General features: G+C 45.0%; 1 protein-coding gene across 1 annotated transcript; it reads left to right on the top strand.

Moving 5' to 3' along the window:
* The first annotated feature begins 16,748 nt into the window (after positions 1-16,748).
* Positions 16,749-21,421, top strand: LOC144100074 (uncharacterized). The gene is made up of 3 exons (XM_077633117.1): positions 16,749-17,853; positions 18,905-19,137; positions 20,848-21,421. The coding sequence occupies exons 1-3, from the start codon at positions 16,885-16,887 to the stop codon at positions 21,197-21,199; spliced, it is 1,554 nt and encodes a 517-aa protein (XP_077489243.1). The 5' UTR covers positions 16,749-16,884; the 3' UTR covers positions 21,200-21,421.
* The last annotated feature ends 1,508 nt before the right edge of the window (positions 21,422-22,929 follow it).

The following is a 22,929-nucleotide window of genomic DNA, read 5'->3' as shown; positions in this document are numbered from 1 at the left end:
TCTCATGGGTGGCGTACTCAATCCAAAACTACAGCTGACCGAGCTGCTTCACGAACCTGGTCGATGAGCTTTAGCTGATCGTCCAAGGTTACGCTCCTCAGCTGAGGCCCCAACCAGTCGCAACTATACACCGCCGTTCCCTCTTTCCGCCTACAATTCCTGCACACTCAGGTCGGGTTAGGCCGTGCAACTGGCAGCCAGTAGAATTTTGTTTTTGTTTTTTTAGAAAGAATAAGTGCTCATTTGAAAGCGTTGAATTACTATCGGTTCTTCGGCGCAATAGATTACCGCTTGTTTTCTCATGGAAATAATTTTCTGGCCCGTATTTTTCTGACTCCATGAATTAACAGTAAGCAACTGTTTTAACGTCTCCAATGGATTCTTATTACCTTTAAAAATTAATTTAGAGACGCTGTTGAGCCTTTTCTAAGGTTTTCAGACGAGCCGGGAGGCCAAACGGGATGTTGGTGTATAACAGTGTTGAGCGAACGCAACTATGCCATGGCGCTCCAGTAAAAGCTTTGAACATATTAGACACATTTACCATACCGTGCACAGTGTTACCGTTACCTTTATCGGAGTACCGAGAGCCCGCCCACCGCCGGCGAGCTAGCTTTGATTGATCCCAATGCTGCCGTCTGGTGCCGTAAGGGCGTTTGGCGCATGCGCTTTGGCTGCGCGCGGGCTCCCGGTAATCTGGTACCGGTACCGGTAAAACGGTACACAGTATGAAAGGTGTCTATTCTGTAAAGCGTACGTTTCTAGTTCACAGCGCTTGGCTTGGGATTATAAAAAAAAGCGTCACAGGACACTGCTTCGCAAACAGTTGTCAACACGAGATATAAACATCAAGATCTTTAAAGTTTCTGTCCATTCCGCGTTTAAGTACGTATTATTTGCAAAGAAAGAGTCAAGAACGAGCGCGTGCCCGCAAAATGTACCGCTGCGGCACCTGGCGGCTAAGCTTTATGCTATGAGAACTGCACATGGCGTGCCGAATCGTGCTGGAAGGGAATAACATTTGAGAAAAGTAACGGTGCTCCAGTCATTCTAATTTATACGCGTATCACAGCTTCGTCTCTTCCAGGCACCATTAATCACGAAAATGGACGGGCCATGCGCAGTCGTGGACTCGTGGTCGCAAAAATCACGGCGGCGCACTGATGAAATTTGGCCGACGCTCGCGTCATGAATGGTTTCGTCCTTCTATACACCGTTTACAGCGCGTAATTCTTCTGTTTAAGACCGGATGGCGCCACAGGCTTGCTCGGAACACGGCGCCATTACGGACCTTGTAAGTCGGCGGCGTGTACGCCTTGGCGCAGCAGTAGAAATATCGCGGGTGGCTGCCGAATGTGTTCTTTCTACGAAGACGTAGAAAGGCAGAGGAAATACGTACTGTGTTAAGGTTTGCATGATTTTCGACAGAAATATAAAGGTGCGGCATGCCATCGTTTGTGAGCTTCATGGAATCAAACTGCACAAGGACGTCCTACCCCTGTTCGCGCCCGTTCGCCATGTACCTTTTTCGAACGGGCGAAGGCAACAAACCCGCTCGCTCAGCGCTAGAGAGCCAATATAGAAAGAAAGGTTTGATCTTGGAAAATTTGCAAGGGATGTGTGCAAAAATAGCCGCACGAACAGCTGTTACGCAACCGAAACCGTCACTTCGTGCTTTCACTTGCTTTGCATTTGCGTCTGCGCGTGTACCGAGACCCCATTGCTCGTAAGGTAAGGTGTGCGGACATTAGTAATAGGAGCGCCCCAGGCGGAATTAGGAACATAAAATGACGACGTACGCCCCTGCATACCGCTACAGTAGATTGAGCAGTGCACAGCGGTGCGAACGGACAACGCTCACCGTCAGACCGTGTATGACATGCCGTCGTGGTGCTACTGTTGAACTTCGCTCCAAGCAGCGCAGTTTTCGCGGACCATATTCAGAATTAAGCATTTGCGTTACGGCTGCTGTGCTGGGTGGTTGTCACTTCCTCGCCGTCCATGTGAGACAGTCACTAAAAGTCACTCGACAGGCCAGCGCTCAGAGTGAAGCTGATTACTTACCACCAATGATACCTCCAGCATCTTTATGTCCGCTTATCGAGCATGGAGCGTAGCACAATTTTATATGTGAGGTTTACGTAACTGTCAACTTCGTATAGTATGAACGCGTTGCCATGCTTGCGTTATACCAATTATATCGCGGAATCTTTCGAAACTATTGCACGTTAGCTCGTGAAGGCTCCTTGGTGCATGGTACTGCTACCGTGGTAGTTTTTATGTCTATTTATTTTTGCCTGCTTTGTGTGTTAGCCATCCAGTATAAAATATTTTAGGTTTCCTAAGCACTATTAACAGGTTGTCAACAAATGCGTACGCTGTTCATGGGAGCGGTATACAGTGGTGTCTGCATGAATGTACACAATTAAACAAAGACCTGCGCTGCCGAAGGAGCACTGAACCTTGCCGTTTTAGACCAAACGAAACCAAATAAAAACACATTCAGCGAAGCCTTCAGCGGATGCAAAGACAAGCATTGAGGCGATCAATCCATTCGCTCGAAGAGGGCGAGCTGAGCGGCTCTCCGCTACATGAAGCACGATCACGTTTTCTCCTCTGAAGGGATCAAATTGGGGTTACCACATGTCCTTCGAAGCTTTGGCCAAACCATAGTGTTGTCATCCCACTGCTTTACAACCGTATCGGCCGAAACATTGGCTGTCGCAACCGAACCACCAGACGCAGCTGCCGTCGCGACGAGGCGCGCGCCGAGCAGTCCGGAGGCGTGTAATGGCGGCGTGACCACGTGATCAAAGGTGGCAGCCCCCATGATACGGCTCTGCAAAACGTCTATAACAGAATGACTACCCACTTTGCGGGCACTCTTTGCGCCTTCTTAGTTTTCAGCTAAAAGCACCAGTAGCTGATATTTCTGCTGCTCTCGAATCCTACTTTCATGTGTTTGAGACCTTGTCTGAAACGATGACAGTGCGCGAGTTGTGGAAGGTAATTAAAACAAAAGTTTTCAAGCTATGGGAAAAGTACGTTTCTAGTTGGCTCTTGACGTCGCGCTGAAGCAAAGGCAAACCATGGTTTAACAAAACTCTGCGCAGGCTCACAGATAAAAGGCAGGCTGCATACAGGGCTATAAAAACGATCCTTCTGCGCATTGAAAGAAAAATGGAAATGTTCCACCAATGCACTAAAGGTAGTGGTCAAACAACCAAAAGACCCTTTTTATTATTTTAATTTGCGTCTAAAAGAGCGTATAAATAATTTTGGCAATTCATGAAAAGAAACGGCAAGGATCAGATATTGATTACTTCTCTTGAACATAAGGCTGCGTATATGCCGAAAGTCTTTTTTAAAGTTTAGTGATTCAATGAATTTTTTTCATCTGTATTTTCTGGCATTCACAGCACTTCTAACAGCGATCTCAATTTTTGTTTAGCTAATATTGATCCTAGGCACTGTGTAGAATTTAACCAAATGAGAATGGAATTGTTGCTCAAAGGCCGAAATGTTCGCAGTGTGGTTCTGATCAGACGGATGCTTCCCAAACGCCTTGAAGTGTCTCCTGCGTTTAAGATTCACAAAAAAATCATGTACAAAATTAACATCTTAACCACACACCAGTGACGCAAGCAACAATACTGGGCTAAAGGCTTTCTCCTCACCGCACTTTAGATCAACAAAGTAGCGCCATGAATTTTTTCGCAAAAAAATTATGTAAAAATTTTCGAGGAATGGGACATTCCTTCTGACTAAAAATTAGCCACTGTAGTGCCCGTGTACAAATATGGCCCTCGCGGTGTCGTTTCTAAGTATCGTCCCTTCACTTTGAAAATATTGGTTACAAAGTTTTAGAGCATGTGTTTTCCACTATTATTATTAACCACATGAAAATGCATTCCATAATAATTAAACAGCAACGTAGCTTTCGCAAAGGCTTCTTTTTTTATTTACGACGTGACAAGTGCGCTTGATGAAGCGTATTCTATAGATCGCGCTCATCTTTGATTTTAAGAATGGACTTGATGCTGCTCCCCATTCTCTTTCCCTGCAGAAATTGTTTTGGTATAGCACTGACCAGAAAGTTATTTATTGGATTAAGCATTGCTTGAATTTCAGAAATCAAATGGTAGCAATAAATGGTAAGTTATCAAGAGAACGTATTGCATAATCTGGTGTACCTCAAGAATCAGAACTCGCACCATTGCTTTTTTATTTTTCTGAATCACATTTCCTCTGGCATTTCTTCTAATATTTGTCTGCTTGCATATAATTGTGTATTGTAGAGGGTCATTGACTCTCCGAATGACTTCGTTGTATTACAGGATGACTTGAGTAGGATTGCCTAATGGTGCATGAAATGTGGGATGTGTGTTAACTGAAAAAATCCGTACACATGCACGTCACAAAGACGAAAAACCACAAAAATTTATTTTTGAAATTTAATTATAACAACTGTCTTCAGTATGAAAGTACAAGTTCCGTGGGGTATTGTAACCTCTTATCTATGTTGGCGACGTCATGTCGACTATGTAACTAATAAGGCGCGTCTTGGCGTATATGTACCCTCTTATCTAAAAATTTACATCTTCGGTTACAGGTGCGAAAACAGACACAACACAAGGCAGAAAGACGGGACGGAGCGCCACTCACAACTGATTTATTTGAAGGCAACACGGACAAATATATACCACCTTACACGCGAGGAATACTATCATCTTCAAAATTGATGTTATAGGAAACGAGTGAAAAAGTTGTTCTCAGCCTTATAAAACATATGGACGTGTCGCTGACGCACATGCTTCCTTTCTTTGCAATGTAAAAAGTTTCTATTAATTCCCTCGCTTTTGTATCTTTGCATTTTGATAGAATAAGAGCACCAGAAAAATATGGCTCACGTGTGCGTGACGGGCAGGACCTTATATGCTTAGGCATATTTGGGCCATCTTTATCTTGCTCAACGTTTCTTTCCTGTTCCCTGATTCGCTCGTGAACGCAGCGCCCAGTTTGCCCTATATAGGAGCGGCCGCACGAGACGGGAATTTAATAGACAACACCTTCGGCGCATTTTATGAACGATCGCCCATGTTTGGTACCACACCCTCTTTCTTCTTTTCGTTCTCTTTCAATACGAGAGCAAAATATTCCGAGCTTTTCTGGGGCTGAAAAGCCAAGCGGAACACCATGCCTGCTCGCAACATTTTCAAGTTGTGGGCTAACTTGTGTACGTAGGGCACCACCTCATCATATCTAAGTTGGCGACGTAATGTCGACTACGTAACTACCACATTTGTCCGGAAAGTTTCGAGACTGATTTATTTTCTTCTCTATAAATGATTTCCGAAAACAAATCTTCATATTTATGTATCGGGGCCATGTTTTCTAACTAACATGAATTATTTCTGTTCATTGCTGCGGCAGCCGGTACATGGCACTACATGTAAAAAAATACGTTGTCAATAGTCGTCTGCGTATTCTACTGTGAGTGAATGTGGATAGACGTCCACTTAGAACAGCGTGTAAACATAAAATTCTGTGTGAAGCTTGGAAAGACAGCCACACAGACGCATGAGCTCCTTCGTGACGCTTACGGCAAAGAGACATTATCGTGGGCGCGAGTTTTCAAGTGGCACAAGAGATTCGCTTCAGAGAGAACGTCGGTGGAAGACACAAGGCAGGGGCGCCCTTAATCCTCACGGAATGAAAAGAACGTGGCTCGGATCAGGGAAATCGTACAGCGAGAACGCACCATTACAGTCCGCATTGTATCAGATGCTGTCGACATTAGCAAGACAACATGCCACCAAATTTTGCGTGAGAACTTGGGGAAACGAAAGCTGAATGCCAGACTTGTGCCGCTCTCCCTCACACAGGACCAGAAGGACACGCGGGCATCAGTGAGCGCTGATTTGCTCTCCGGGGCAGAGAAGGATGCTGCATTCGTCGACATCATCATTGCCGAAGAAGAAACATGGTGTTTTCAATACTATCCCCAAAGAGGCAGAGCGCCGAATGGCGGCCCACAAGCTCTCCGGCGTCGAGCAAGGTGCGGCGACAGAATACCAAAACAAAGACGATGCTGATAGTTTTTTTCGATACCAGAGGTGTCATACAGCACGAGTTCGTCCCACAAGGGCAGATGGTGAATCAGAAGTTTTACATCCGCGTGCTCCAACACATGCGTGATGCATTGCGACGCCGTCGCCTTGACTTAAAGGCATCTGGACAATGGAGCCTTTTCCACGAAACGCAAGGCCGCACACTGCTCTCAGCGTGACAAAATTTCTCGCCAAGCACAGCATTACTGTACTTCCCTATCTGCCATACTCCCCTGACCTCTCCCTATGCGATTTTTTCCTGCTTTCTCGTGTGAAGAGAGCCCTAAAAGGTCGGTGAATGGAGAGCATGGAGGCCATTCAAGACGCAACGACAAAGGAGCTGACGGCCCTGCCAAAAGGAGCATTTTCCAACTGTTTCCACGACATCAAGAAGCATTGGAAGCTTTGTATAGACTGCAAGGGAGACTATTTCGAAGGGGTGTAGCACAAATGATTTCAATGTTAAACACATTTTTAATAGACTCAGTCTCAGAACTTCACGGACAACGGTTGTTTTAAGGCGTGTCTTGGCATATATATAATCTCTTATCTAAGTTGAGGACATCATGTCGACTATGTAACTATTAAGGCGTGTCTTGGCCTATATATAACTTCTTATCTAAGTTGACTAAGTCATGTCGACTATGTAACTATTAAGGCGTCTCTTGGTGTATATATAACCTCTTATATAAGATGGGGATGTCCTGTCAACTAAGTAAATATAAGGCGTGTCGCGTTCTGGGTTTTTAAAGGCATAACAGCAAACATTTTTCTTCAGAAGTAAAATAGGTACTTTTTAAGTGTAACGTTCGTTCAGTTCTGTAGAGTGTTTGCTCAGCATGGGACCCTTGGTATAAAAAGACATAAATAAACTAGAGAGGGTACAAACTTTGGTTGTTCCATATGCCTTCAATAATTTTAGCAGGAATTTCAACGCTTCATACGCAAAAAACTCTCTTAGATGGCAGTCACTAGAACAGCACGGACATTCATTTAGATTAAAACATTTTATAGTAATTATCTTTGCGACACTGGCAGAAACCGTGGCCTGAATATTCATGCACCCTCCTTTGTTCCGCTACTGCGTGATCATCTATTAAAATAAAGGAAATTGCCTGAACTGACAAATGACACGTACACGTATTCTTTTTTCCCAAGGTGTATAAAAAATGGAATAGGCTCTCCGAAGAGGTAGCGTCAATTATGTCCAATGATTTATTCGCTTGATCTTTGTTAATTCCTTCTTCATGGTCTATAGTGATTATCTCTCGCGATTCATTGTCTGTACAATCAGTTTGTGGCCTGTTTTGATATGTGTTCTTCTCCGCCACTGTAATGTCATTCTTGTGGCTGTGGGTATTTGAATGAATAAAGAAATAAATTATAAAGCTCTTCGCCTCAGGACTGCAAAGTAAAAAAAATAAATGCCAATTCCCACCACTTATGTAAAGAAAAGGAGAGTGCGATCAAGAATGAGTAGGCGTTTGATTTGATGGGAATAACGCGCCATAGAAGGAAAAACAACTGAAACAACGGACACAGGATAAGCTGGCACTAACAACTGAGATTTATTCTTGTACGAGGGCACATAAATACATTTCATGCCCATGCGCAAAACAATGAATTCATTGCCACCGGCTGTGTCGCGCGCTCCTTCTCTTCTTGATTAGTTATAACTCCTTACGTGATAACAACACCGAGAGTGTGCTCACGCACTCTTCTTCACCGGCCTCCCATATCTGAAATGCTTATTTTATTTCTCTTTCTTTCTTGCCCCATGCACGAGCTAAAATTGTTGTCCGTTCAAAGCAAGGTGAACACTTGTGATTGGCGCAATGGGGGCAAGGTTTCCAGGATTCGTTATTTTTTTAGGCTGGTGTTTAACGAGATGTTTATACATCTGCCTGACTGACCTATGTAACTCATGCCGCATGACAAGGGAGTTTAATAGACTATACTTGTAACACATTCTATGAACTTTTCTTGGTGTGCGATACCGCATGTGTTCGCAACTTATTTCCTCACTTTATTAATTTCGTGGCAAAAGCTCACTAATTCCTATGGAGCGGTAAACACCAGGTGAACATCATGTCTGTTTCCGACTTTCTTTAAGGCGTGTGAAACATTATGGAAGTACATATTGAATGACGACCACACCAGTATCCTGCTCTGTATACTTTTTTTGCGGTCTTTAACTATCCAATAGCTTTCGTGGGTTCTTTTCAGCCACAGATGTTGTACGAGCGTCAGGGTACCCACTAATCCTAAGCATGTCAACTTACCTCTTGATGCTCTACCTGCTGAGAACACGATTTCTTAAGACACTGCGCCAAACTGTTGCTTGCTACACTCCTTTTCACCAATTTAGAGTGCTCAGAATGATAAATTAATGAAGAAGGTTTTTCTCGTTTTTCTTCATTTACGTCCAACACGTATGCTTCCCACCTTCTTTTATCTGTATGTCAAGAATCAAATCGCAGAGTTCTGTGGCAGCTCGAACGTGAATTCAAGCCCGGTGAAAAACTCTAGGAAAACATCTAAAATACTCTTACTGTCAATCGGTTCGCAATCGCAAAAGTTGGCGATTGACATGAAATTTAATTTCGCCTTGTTTTTGAATCTCTCTTCTTTCAAAATCAGTTCTCCACCGCCCGATTATTCAATTCAATTCAATTCGTTTAATTCACCACCAATATACATGGTTGGAGCTCTTGGGCAAAAAGCTGCTCGGGGCTGCCTGACGAGGCCCAAGAGACCATAACAAGGTAGAGCAGTGCAGATACATTATTGCAATATGACAAAAAAACAATATTATATGCAATGTTAAATACAAGGAAAACACAAGGGTAGTATATACAATGCAAAAACTGATTCTGCATAGAACTGAACATATCACATCTTCCAAAACTAACTATCGTAGGCGACGTAGTCATGCAATGGGCGTCAATTTTTTGATACAGAAGCACAATGTGATCAAAAGCTGGCAAGGCATTTATGAACTGTTCCTGCAAGTCGTTACTTGTGGGCTTAGCCTTAAATGTAAACTTGTTTAACAGTGAGGGGAGTTTATGTTTCAATGACAGGTACTTATCATTTGTTCGGAAACGGGGAACGTGCCAGTTTTCTATGTTTCTTGTGGATACAACTGGTTCGTGGGGTTGTAGTGAAGCGGCGGCAATTAAAAAGTCACGAAATGAAATAGTCAGAGAGAAGTATGTACGAAAAATTCGGAAAAAATATAATGAAAAGACAGGAATGACCTTATGGATTGCGAAAAGCGGGCTGGTATGTGCTAAGCGTTCATCATTCCCGATGTATCGTATAATTCTTTTTTGGATTGTAAAATTTTTTTATTTGTGTTGGTTGTGGTGCTCCAGACAAAGATTACAATAGTTGATATGTGAAGCAAATAAGGCATGGTATATTTGGAGCTTAACGCTTGTTGGAAGGAAAGTTCGACAAGGCGAGACCACTCCAGCTATAGCGGAGATTTTCTTACATATATTAGCAACATGCAAATCCCAGATTAATGTGCTGCTGAATGTAACTCTAGGTATTTTAAGTGATTCTACGATATCAATATTCTTTGCTTCGTAGGTTATGACATGATTTGATTGAAATGTCTAATTTTTCGCTCTGAATACCATTATTTTAGTTTTTCTTGGATTTATTTCCAGTCCATTGGATTGTGACCAGAATAAGTTAATAAGAAAGTCTTCGCATTGCCTAATTAATACGTCCGTATCCAGACTAGTATAGAACAGTCATCGATGTATATGACAAATTTTGCTCACCTACTGATGAGGACAATGTCATTATTAAAAATATTAAATAAGAGAGGTCCTAAGAGGCTTCCTTGTGGTGCACCCCTAATACTGGCAGAAAACTTGATTGGTGTTTCCCCATACATACCATTTTTGTTCTGTTTCATTAGTTCATTAGTTCAAGAGGTGTTCCGCGAATTCCATACCGGAATTGTTTAGTTATGACGATGTTGTGGTTTAGGCAGTCAAATGTTTTTGTGAAATCTACAAAGAGGCCAAGTGTAAATTAATTTTTCTCAATATTTTCCAAAACAAATTCTTTAATTGTCAGTAGCACAGTTTCGGTAGATCTTACGGCTCTAAAGCTATGTAATTCTTTGTAGACAATATTTCTGGCTGCAAAATAATTTAAAAGACGAGCGAACAAATTTTTTTCTTCTTTCAAAAAACCGAAATAATACTTATTGATCTGTAATTAGTTGGGGTGTCTCTGTCCCAACCTTTGTATATGACAGAAACTCTGGATCGCTTCTTTTCATCGGGAAAAATTCAAGTTTCAAAAATTGAATTATAAATATGCACAAGTACAGGCAGAAGCAAATCTAAAACGTAATTTCTGGGCTTGATTTGTAAGTTGTAGCACTCTAAAGCAGCAGAGTTCTTTAGCTGAATGAATGCTGTGTACACTTCCGCTAAGTCAGTTGGTTCGAGGAAAAAGCTGTCAATAGTGTTGAAGGCTATATCCTGTTTCTGTGTCGCGGGGAGTATTGTATGACCTATACTGATGAAGTGTTGGTTAAAGTAGTCAACCGTCAACAACAATGCTATCAGAGTTTGAGTGTGAACCACTTCGGCCTAAGACTTTGTTTATGACATTCCAGGCAACGTTACGGTATTTCCTTGAAACATTAGAGAATAGCTGGGGATAATACGCGAACTAATCCTGCCTTTGGTCAGCATTGGGTTTATTTTTTAATTTCTTGAAATTTTGGAGTGATTCTGCAGTGCGCGTGCGCAAAAAAGCGTGGTATAGAGTGTTTTGTGCTTTATCATTCGCGCGTGATATTCCGTCAGCCACGGTTTTTTTTTTAATTTTCTTCGATGGTTTACCAGCTTTAAAGGAAAGTGCTTTGAGTATATACGTGCAAACGTTTTGATAAAAACCGAATATGCCTCTGCCACGTTTGTTTTTTCGAGTACAATAGAACAATCACAAGCATTTATCTCACTTCTGAACAATTCCGTTACATCGGGCGCTATGCACTCAAAAGAGAGCACTTCCGCAGATGAATCTTTTTTGGCGTTTGTGTGGCTGGAATAAGACGAATACAGGACAATGATCACTCACATCAGACGAGACTGTGCTGGCATACTGAACAGTTGTTTCGATGTTCGTGATAATTATATCTAGTGGAGACGAGGTTGAGAGTGTGATACGAGTGGCCGTAGAAATTAGGGTCATGAAACCAGTCGAAGACAGCCTGGAAGACAGCAGAGTGACAAGTCTAAAGCTGTGCTACTCTCTACTAGCACATCTATGTTAAAATCTCCAGAACATGTAAGTTTTAATTTTATTGCTGAGACATATTCCAAAAACTCTTCAAAGAAGTTCAGAAAGCAGAGCATATTGCCGCTGGGTGGGCGGTAGACAACTGATAATATTTCATTGTTGTTGAGTATTGATAATATTTCATAATCCACAGTTTGTTTGCTATATCCCGGCATAAGTTCATATTTTTTAGAGTTTTCAGTGTAAATGGCAATACCGCCACCTCTACGTCCAGGTCGATTTAGAAAAAAGCCCTTGTATCCGTCAATGTTGTATGTGCTACATCCTTCGTAATACCAAGTTTCAGTGAAAATTGTAGTACTGAATTTGAAATGAAACTGGCTTAAAAGATTACTGATGGCATCTTCCTTATTAGTTTCTGATTTGGTATTAATATGAAGAAGAGAAAGGCTCGGTGAGGAAAGGGTTGGAACTGATTCGGGTAGGGCAAAGGCTTAATACTCCATGCAGTTCGTCTACTATTTTACTTCTGAGCTACTTATGTGCTAGTTATCAGTGAAAGGTCGCGTTCTCCTGCTATATGTATGATCTTTGATTTTTTCTGTCTGCTTTGCGTAGATTTTACCATTGAATGACTAAGCCGATTTCCACTTATGCTCAGTTTTCCTTTTGCTTGCCCCCCCCCCCCCCCCCCCCCCCTAGCAATTTCTTGAGTGCCAGACACAGATGCTCGTTCACATACACTGGCCTGGAACCGAAACTGGATCCCGAGTCGGCGTATCCCAAGTCCGCGTAAGCAAGCCTGCCTTTTTTGGCCTTTCGGAGAGTTGCATCGCGCTTCGCACGCAATTAAAACTGAATGATGATGTTGGTTTCATTTTTTTTTTTTCGAGTTGGCACTCGGTGGTAAGCCTCGACATCATCTGGTGGGATGGGAAGCTCAATGGCATCATCAATTTTGGAGACTATATCTAGAACGTCTTCGTATTGCTTTACTTCGATGCCTTTGATCTCAATGTTTGCATTCCTTGAGTGTTGCTCCAAGCCAACGATTCTCTTGTCGCGTTCATCTGCGTTCCTCTCGAGTACCACTCCTAACAGCCGTCGCCGCTGTGGCTCAGTGGTTATGGCGGTCGGCTACTGACTCGAAAGACACGGGTTCGATGCCGGCCGCGGCGGTCGAATTTCGATATAGGCTAAATCCTAGAGGGCCATGTACTGTGCGATATCAGTGCACGTTAAAGAACCCCAAGTAGTCGAAATTCCTCGAGCCCTCCACTACGGCGTCCCTTATAGCCTGAGTCGCTTTGGGACGTTAAACACTCATAAAACCAGAACCAAACTGCCAACAGCCATCGGCACACCTTAATATATTACGAAAGCTTTAAAAACACCCTCAAATCTAATGTTCATGCATTGTATAATTCAGACAGTGGGGGAAAGGCAATCCGCATATCTTCAATTTTGGAAGGCGCTCGAAAGAAACCTGCGTTTATGGTTCAGGCAAATAAAGACACACCACCACGTCTTTGGTGGAATGCGAAGTGCACATGGAATTACAGGTGCCAGAGTGCAGCATTCAGGAAACTTCAACAAAGTCAGTGCCCCAGAAAATGAATGTATTATAAGTTTATTGCTGCTATATTTAAGCGCTCTGTACCTTGTTCAAAAAGATGTGTGCAATACTCGACACTACGAATATCTTTTTAAATTAGGTAATCGGAGAGCTTTACTCAATTACCTAGAGACAAATAAATTGATCCGGACCGCAATGAAGACAGTCTTCCTAGTTAAGACTCCTGTTGATATTGATAAATCTTTTGAAGATATAGGCAGAGGTCTAGAGCGCCGCCTTACGGCGCGTCTTCCTTCTCCGAAAATTGTCAGCATGAGGGGGTCGCCCTCACTGAGCTCTGGTAAATTGTGTCCCGCCTTCCTCCTGCGGCCGCTGCCCTGATGTTGTCATTATTTCGAGGATTGAAATATTTCTGGAGGAATCTCCCGGCGACTTACTGGCGCCTGTGAATTAGTTTCTTAAAGGTCCATCGATTCCAAATAATTGGCGTCTAGATGAAGTTGTCCAAATTTGCTTAAAAAGGGGGGTGACGGTTACGTGTTATATAATATAAGGCGAGTTTCTTTCGAATATAGTAAACTTAGTTGAGAGGGTGTTCCATGGCCAGATCATGTCAATCATTTCAGACAATGGGTTGTTGAGTCCCTGCAAAATAGGTTTCAAACCAGGGTGCTCTATATGATGCGTTCATACCGACCTCGGCAGTCGCATACAGTTAACTTGTCACCGAAAGCATAATGCTGCGCTTGTTACTCTAGATGTATTTAAGGGTTACGACAGCGTTGAGCACTGGACGCTGTTGCAAAGGTTACAAGCTGTAGGACTTCACAACTACTTCGTGGTTCGGATTTCTCAATTTCTGGCTGACAGAGAATTTCATTAGACAGTTTTAGCTGTGCGTACGCAAGTGCTTTCGTACGCAAAGAGCTACTGCGCTGCGTGCGTTACGCTGTCCGCTCCGAAGTATAGTTTTAGCTGACCGTGCCGTAGCGTCCCTCAGGCGCACGTGGCGCCATCTAGTGACAAGAAGTCAAACCACATCAACGCTCGGTTGAAGAAAATTTCATCCGTGATTACTGATAACTACTGTGAGTGCATTGGGAGCCTTTTTTGTTCCAAGAAGAAAAACTATGCAAACCGAAGAAAATGCAAGATCTGGCTAAAAGTTAGAAAACTGCTTCGCCAGGTGTCGTTGCTACGAGGAAAACACACTGAATATAGTTAGGCCTAGGAGCTTGAAGATCGCCAAATTATCTGAAAAACAGGGGCTAGTTATCGCTTATACCGCTACGTGTGGGCAAGATTAGGCGAAATAAAAGCGAACCGCTACCATTTGAGCGAGCTATTGCGTCGAAGAATCCAGCGGCGACATGTATTTATTCCGAAGCGGGCGAGCAGGGCGCCGCCATCTTGTCAAAGTTAGCGTACGCAAGCCACGCAAGCGCCGCAACGCAAACTCCGCTGGCTACCGTACGCAAGGCTACCGTACGCAAGACGCAAGGCTTGCGCTTGCGTTCTGCGCATGCGCACTACCGTCCCCGCAAACTACTCGCGTACGCTAACTCTTTGCGTACGCACAGCTAAAACTGTCTATTGCTTCCAGAACGGTGCTTCCTCTGGCAGATTTCGTCAGGCGAAAGGAGTGCCCCAAGGTGTGGTCATATCCTCTGTTCTTTCCAATATCTTACTTCACTTTACTCCCTGGAGTCATGAGGTGCAAACCTATGTGTATGCTGTAGACATCGCCGTTTTTGCTTCCGAGAATGATATAAACTTTCTGTGCCGGTCATTACAGTCTTACCAAAATTCTCTGGACCAAGGGTTAGGCGACATTAATCTGTCGCTTAATGTAAAAAAAAGTGTTTTATTGGTTTTCCCGCTCTCTTATTCAGTTAATATCTGTATTGTTTATCGACGCCATGTAATTCCTCAAGTGTACACTATCAGATACCTCTGAGTTGCTTATGATGCTTCACTTTCCTGGCCGGCCCATACAGCGCAAGTCACTGCGAAATGAGTCCGAGCGGTCGGCATGCTGCGCAGGCTGCAACATCCGTTCCGGCGTGATAAAGCGCTTGCTTCTGAAGATTGATAGAATTCATGTCCGTCCGGTACTGCAGTTCGGCTCGGCCTTGCTTTCTCGAACACCTGCGTATAAACTTCGCCCCGCTCTTATGCTGGAGCGGTAGGCGTTGTGCCTCTACATGGACATTCCAAATTTGTGGCTCATTCCGTTTTGTATCTTGAAGTGCGGGTTCCATTATGGCCCTCAAGATTTGGGCTCTAAACTTTCAAAACGTTTGTAAAAATGTGCGATTCTTTGCTTCACGCATCAAATTTGATCTTCCTGCGTACGCCTGGGACATCTTTACAGCGGTAAGATTTCGCAGGTATCCACTCTTGAAAGCATTTGCCGCCTCGGCACATTACTTCCTCTCCCGTCTGTAAGCTTCTTCAGTTCCCCTGGAGCGATAAAGAATGGCGATTGCACAAGCTTGAGATTTTTTTCACGCGTCTACATTGTCGCATAGCTTCATTAAACCTTTATCTCGACAGATCTGGTCTGGCGGTCTCCCATTTGTGCCTGCTCTGGGTGAAATGCGAAACTTTAGATCATTTTTTGTCCTGCCGCCACTTCTGTTTACGGAGACGCCTACTAGAACACCCGTCACCACAGCTCGGTCTGAGTTTGCCTGCTAAAATTGTTCTTTATCTTGCTGGTTGTACCCTTGGGCTAAGCAACAAGAATATGCTCTCCGCCATTCAAAGTACCCTTTTAGCCAAGAAACAACTATCATTCTAAAATCATTCTGAAATCCATCCCCTGGCTAATCGTGTTCAAAATTCATCTCTCATCAAAACACCCAGAACTCTGCACATATAGCCCCATTCCCATTTTCAGTCACCCATCTCACAGCAACGGCTCTTTTTCTTAATTTAATCGCTGAATCTCCGTTATTTTACTCTATTCATTTAAAACCTTTTTGAGCATCTGCCTGTAGCAGCCTGTGTCTTGGCCACTCCGCCTCAGTGGGTACGCGCATGAACTCCTTGAGGACAAAAACGACTAAGCCCGAACAATTCCTCTGAATGATTAAAACATGAGTTGCTGTTTGCACCTTGTGCCGAGAGAGTGATATATGAAGTACCGTTCACATGTGACAAGAGTTATACAGGACAAACTGGTAAGTGTATAAACACAAGGCTACGCCAACATAATTCGTATTTAAAGGGGGCTCCTTCCTCTAGTTTGGCCCTGCATTACAGAGACTGCGAACTTAACAATTCTAACCCGTTGGACAGTTCAATAGTACAAAAATTCTGTAAAAGCATTGCAATCAGCTAAAAAGGGAATTATCTGAGGCATTTCATATTCACAAAAACCCCGATATGTGCGTCAGCCCACCATCTATTGTAATCAATGAATGTGAAATTCGGTATCTTAACTCAACACAGTGATTGGTGTTGTCATTTTGGGGGCAGGCTCATGCGCTGCTGGCTGGCTTGTGTGAGTTATTTAACCTTGTGTGTTTTTTTTCAATAAACTTCAGTTGAAAGTAGCGCTTGTACTTCGTTTTCTCTTTCTCTTGGTGTCAACTGTCGCAGCGCTTTTGAAAGTGTTGAAACTGAATGACTATGTGTTCACGGAGCTATTCGAAAACACACAGAGAGAAAAACGTTTAATGCATACAGGAAATCGCAGTTAGTGGGTGGGCCCTCATTACAGAGGCCCACACTCAATCCCTGCTCCCTTTCACGAGCCAGTAGGCCAGAGGGCAAAGAAAAAGAGGAACTACAGCGCGCTGCTTTCGCTAGGTGTCCGCCATCTTTATTTGAGGCCAACCAGCCTTCGCCATGAACTCCCGCTACAAGAAAAATTAGCAACATTAAGACAGGAACACACCGCAGCAGCCTCCGCCGGAAATGCCGTCATACCCTACCGAAGCCTCCAACCAGTTCTTGATCCAGGCGCCCTTCTCCCAATCACATGGACCGCAGCAGGCGGCTTTTATTGATATACGCCACGGGGTGCAAGGTCATTCTGCGTACGTCGCAGGTGAGATCAATAACTTCGAGCCGGTGTCAGGGCTCAGCTTGCTGCCAGAAGAAGGTGAGGGAGTAAGCGTCAAAATGAGCGGTCGCGGTGACCTGTGGTCGTCTTCCCGTCCCAACAGAACTGGTTGCGCCGTCGGCGGGAGTAGTGACGCCTCTAACCCGACCATCACGGCTAGCGAAAGCAGTGCTACTTCAAAAACTGAAGATAACTCTTCCACGCGCAGCATCAGCAGCATGGCCATTTACTGGGTTCCAGAGGAAATCAAGCGCTACTTCCGCGACTGCTGCCGCAACACCGAAGGCTCGTCCTTGTCGCCTCCTGGTTCATGTACAAACTGCAAGGAGAAACCAAGGGAGCGCGAGTTCCGGCGCTTCGCCCTAGCTCGAAACACGCTGCTAGTTGTACTGGCCGTCGCAGTGATACCGCTGCTGGTGGGCATGGTCGCCGACGTCTGCAAAGCGCTGTGGGGCAGCGGTGTGGACAGAAGGCCACCGATGAGCCTTCGGAAGGACGAGACCCAAGCAACAAGTGGCACCGCTGGCTATCCTGCAGGGACTGTGGCGCCTGTCAGGAAAAGTGCGCCCTCAGGAACAAAAGCCGAGGACAATGACCCGTCCATACAAGTGACAGGAACTGGCGAGGAAGAGATGGGGGTGAGCACACATTCGCCTTTTTTACACGCACCGATACACGAAGCAGAGGAACGACTCAATGAAGACGGGAGGAGTTCACCTGGAGAGGAAGTTTCACCAACAAAGCCTCACGCTCAAGAAAAGATGACAGAGGACACCAGGTATAGACCTGGAATCTCCTCGGCTAACGTGAACAATGTTCCCGTGAGTACAGTTCCTGTTGCTGGGCGTTTGCATTAGATGTCAGCGACTGGAATCGAGAGGTCTATTTTGCTCTTGTCCACAAGACATGAGCGATATATTTTGTTTTGGAAAGCTATGACTATGCTACAGGCACAACAATTTATGACGTCGTACTTATGTACTGTGACCACATAATACAGGACGAGACCCTTCTGCCCTTCCACTTAGGCGACATGTGGCAGCTGAGCATGTAGGAGAAGCACGCGTGGCAGGTGTGAACAATACGAGGTTGCTTCACTACTAGCCAGCTGGTGTCTTCAGCTGTTGCTATATGCATGCCGGTTAGATAGGAATGAATTGAAAACTGCGCGCGGTGCTAAAAAAAGACATCATGTTTTAAGCAGCTCCTTTTACAGTTGTGTCGACCCATCATTTCTGGGCGCCATTATGTTCCGTGCTTTATAACAATATCTGTATTCTTCACGGCTAACGTTGAGCCAGGACTCTTCTGCTGTGTGCTAGTGCAACGCAACCATTTGCCGATTCCCCGTTTTTTTCAAAGAATCAGCGGAGATGGTTTAAGGGTTTATCGTGCAGAAAAAAATCGCACTATAAGGGTCTGGGCTTGGGAGACGAATGGTTGCGTTGCATGTGCTGCTTCCCGGGTGTCCCTGTAGCTCCCATAAATATAGTGGTGCTTAAAGGCGAAGAAGGCCTAAAGACCAAGTATACCGTTAAGCATAACCGTCTAAGCAGGAGTGTCAGGAGCCTTAAGACGAACTTTTTTTGTTTATCACGAAAGCGCTACTTCACTAGCAAAGCTGAAAAATCCGAGGTATATGCCAAGCTTTGACGGAGTGCTAGCGGCGGAGGCATTCCGCGGCTGCTCCGCCAACGCGCGGAACCGGCACCCCCCCCCTCCCTTCCCCCCCACGCGCGGCTGCCGCGCGCGGCTACTGATAGCGGCTGGCGATAAGATCTTGCATGCGGTTACCTTTGAGGTGGTGTTGCCTCAAGTGCTTTCACAAGGCCTACTCGGTTTAACTACGTTAAAAGCCTACCATTTTTTTAGGAACAGTCACCTTGCGGTGCGTTCGCGTTTACCTACTGCCAGAGTCCAAAGCCAGAGTTCTTCTACAAGCACGCGGTGAACGCCTGCGTTGCGGCAGCGACCGATCACGTGGGCCTCTGCAGCCGCGGACGAAACCGATTTGCTTCTAAGAGAAACTGCCGTGAAGAATGCGCCGAGACGAAAAGCCTTCCTGAGCACTGTCTGGAGCGAGCTGTCTTCGAGAAATGCGGAAGGTGAGAAAAAAATTTTATATCCATAACGCCAATCGCCCTAACCAATTCAGTGCAACAACTGGAGCGGTTGTGATTCTGTATTTGTCAGTGACATGGGATCTCATTTAAATATCATGTGCTTGTCTTTGTCGCCTGCATTCACGTTCTCTATCGCAGTTTGTATTCTACATTCGTCTTAGTCTTCACTTCTCATCCTTCAGTTGGCGGGCGTCGCTCGTGCTGCGAATACCACTCACTCTCTCTTCTTTGTTTTCGTCCTTGTCCTTATCCTTCCTCATTATCTCCAGAATGTAAAATAAGCATAACTTATATTACTACATAGAATACTTACGCACAGCTCGACATTTACAAGGAAAATGTTGTATCCGGAATAATGTGCTCAGCGCTTTTGCGCAATGTACACCGTCTTTCTATAATAGGCGGTCAGAGACATTCTTAATTTCATCCTACCGATCGTGCTCCAAGCAACTGCTGTCCACCCGAGAATATGCGGCTTGTTTTGAATTTTCCAAGAACATCGGGGAATGTGCGCCCTAACGCCAGCTTTTAATAAAAGGGCCCATGAAACGTTTTTGAAAGGGACTATACAGTGCGTGCTTTACGTAAAGGCTTTTGACCGTTCATGCCGCGTACAGCTCTTTCAAAGCAAGCGTGTAATCTACAAATAAGTGTTTAAAATCATCATTTCCACGCCTTGCAGCGACGTCCGGTGCCGGTCTCTCGCGCCGGTTCCGCTTTTCACCGTAAGGAGCGCGTGACGTCAGAAGTAAAGGGCTGTCATTCGCTCTTCAAAAAAACCCCAACCATGTTGGTAGGCGAAGCCCGATGCAGCGCGTGTGTGGCTACCACTCTCTCTTCTATTATGTAGCTTTTCTGGGGAAGCGAGCAAAAACAAAAATTCGCGAACACTGCCTCAGTGTTTGACTTAAGAGGATTAGCTAGAGGAGCTTCAAGTGTTTTTAATGGGTGTGCTCAGCTAACTTGCAGAAGACCAAATCCAAGTATCCGCGAATGTCTTGAGAAGCATCCGTTCTAAGACACAAGCAGCGCCATCTACATCTTGGGTTTTTCACTACCATTACGATTTACATCCACCTTCGCTACTTGTTATAGCAGTTAATAGATTTGACAAACGTGCGCATCACAACAAGACTACTGTTTGATCACATCCGGAACCCCCTGCGACAAACGGTTCGGCCGTAATGGCCGTGTGAAGGTCCTCGCAGTGCACGGTTTGGTAGCGGAAATGTCGTCAGTGCGAATCCCACACGTATTTTTGGGCTTCATTTCAATTGGCAATTTTATCCTCAGAGACATGCCAAGTCATTTGACACTACGTCGAACATTCTGCGTCAAGCAGATGGCCCCCAATTTTATGCAGATGGTGATCCCGTGGCGTCCCACTTCGATGGCCGCTATACTAGCACATATATAACAGCTCGAAAGTATAGGTGTCAAGTGAGGCGCTACACACCCACTGTTGCTGTGATGTAGTGCGGTTACATGGTAACTGTTTTGGTCAATTTGATCTTCATTGCAGACAGACGTGTCCTTTACAAACGCAAGCAGTAAGAACTAACGCTCTTAAAGGAAACGATCGGTCAGGTTGGCTGTGTGATAAGCGACTGCATATCTGTATTTCGTGTTTTCGTATCTTCGGAGGACGCTGTTGCAGTGCCTGTGTAACGTGGCAGCACTCGGTGTACGCAGGGAAGACGTCCGCGGTGACTGGTGGCACTTCGACGGCCATGCTTGCCGAGCTTGGAATTTCACGTCCGGCATGTGTCCTTCGTACCGCAGCGACGTGTTCTCATCCCAGCAGGACTGTTTAGCCAAATGCAGAGCCAGGACTGGAAAGCTTCTGTGCAGAGCGGCCACTCCCGAAGTCTGTTACAGCGACCACCTGCGGTTTCCATACTTCGCCCTCGCCGATCCCGAGGCGCTGTGCTTGAGGGTTTCGGACGTCAACCACCTCGGCCGCCGCTGCCTGACCGGTCCCAACCGGTTTGAATCCCTGGCAGCCTGCCAAAAGACCTGCGTGTTAAACAGTCTCCGTGTTTAGAGAACATCTGTGTAAGTGGTTAACTGGGACAGTTGCGGCAGAGAAGCTCATTGTGCATGAAAGTCATTTCCGGCAAGGCTCCTCGGTCTCTGCCCCGCTTTGTACAAACCAGAAGCACAGTTACACTGCCCAGCTTCCATTACTGGTATGAATGAGTTGAATTTATTATCTTGTCAACCCAGCGGTGTATACTAGGCGTATCTTGCCCTTGTGTTCCCTTGCAGAGGCCCCAGAGCGGAATATCTCCTCTGTACGCAAATGCGCATTTGGCGGCGTTCACTACCTACTACACATAACTTATTGAAAATCAATTATGTATGTAGTCTGCGCCGGTACAATTTATAGGCCTTTATTTAATTTGTGGAGTTTAGACGTTCGTACGTGCGGCTGCTTTCCTGAAGAGTTTAAAGTCTCGAAAGATGTAGGAAGACGGCTCCGCTCTGGCGTTAGCTTTATGCTCGCCAGCGTTGTCTGGCGTGGCGAAGCTTAAGAAAAATGGGGTGCGCTCGCGCTTTTCACGTCACTACATGGCCTACGACGTCATCGCAGTGATGCATGCGATTAGGAATCGTGGCCTCGCAGCTTTCTCTTTATAGTATATCGCTTGAAGTTGAGGGCTTTCCTGATGCGTAGAGGAGCAACGTCAGCTCACGAGGGTGTCGACACAGATAAGTCGCGTGTACAGTCTCGGGCAGAACAATATGGGCCACATTTTCTCGTTCGAATTATACTGTCGCGTAGAGTAACGTAAATATAAATGTCAGCTGCCTTTATGTGCAAAAGCAAAAGTAAATATAAAGTAACACTTCCATTAGTTTTTCCTATGTAACGCGTCAGAATACTTTAACCGCCGAAGCTTGGCCCATATTTTTTGTCCGAGACTGCTCGCGGACATAGCGCTTCTGTCGATAGCCAGGCATGTCCATTCCCGCCAGGGGTCAACTAAGCTCATAAAACATTTCGACGGCTCACACCGCACCTTGTGAACATCACGAACTCACCCACATTGCAACCAGGAGATTTAGAAACGCCACATACTGCAAATCTGCGTCTTAAACAGACAGGAGGTGCGCATTTAAGGTTTTGCAAACAAGACTTAGCTGAATAAATTCATGGCGCGAGAAGACAAGGGCGGAACGCAATAGACGGGGCAGCACGTGCGTTTACCGTGTTTTGCGTGTCTGTCCCTTTACGGCGTCACTGCCCCCAGTGGCAGCCCCAAAAGGTAAGAGCGACGACGACGGTTACATACGTCGCCTGTTGGAGTGTGTGAAAAGAAGCAACTGAAAACCCGATGCGTATTGAACATTTCAGAGTAAGGGTTCGCGAATAAACTGAATCACCTTGATGCTAGCAGGAAGAGAGCGGAATGGTCAGCACTGCTAAAGGAATGGAGCTTATTAAAATTCGATTTTAATGTTTTCTGAAATTTTATAACTAATCGACAAGCATGAAATCCAGGCAATAGACGGTAAGCGATAAAGCTCGTAAGAGTTAAAGAATGTAATTGCGAACCACCCGCTAGCAGGTAAAATGCGAGACATGTGTTCACACTTCTATTTAACTGGATGCCATTTAATGACGGCACTTGCAACCATGCAGATTTCTCGTGAGGAAATACGCGCTCTATGAACTTCTTTCATTCTTCCCAGTATTGCAACATTTCTGCATATTTTCCTCTAGTAGTGTTTTTCTTGGCATGGTGCTATTTTGGGGCTTTTTTCCACGTG

The sequence above is a fragment of the Amblyomma americanum genome, chromosome 1 (genome assembly GCF_052857255.1).
Source record: "Amblyomma americanum isolate KBUSLIRL-KWMA chromosome 1, ASM5285725v1, whole genome shotgun sequence".
NCBI lineage: Eukaryota > Metazoa > Arthropoda > Arachnida > Ixodida > Ixodidae > Amblyomma > Amblyomma americanum.
Note: the sequence above shows the minus strand (reverse complement) of the source record. Positions and strands in the feature narration are given on the sequence as shown.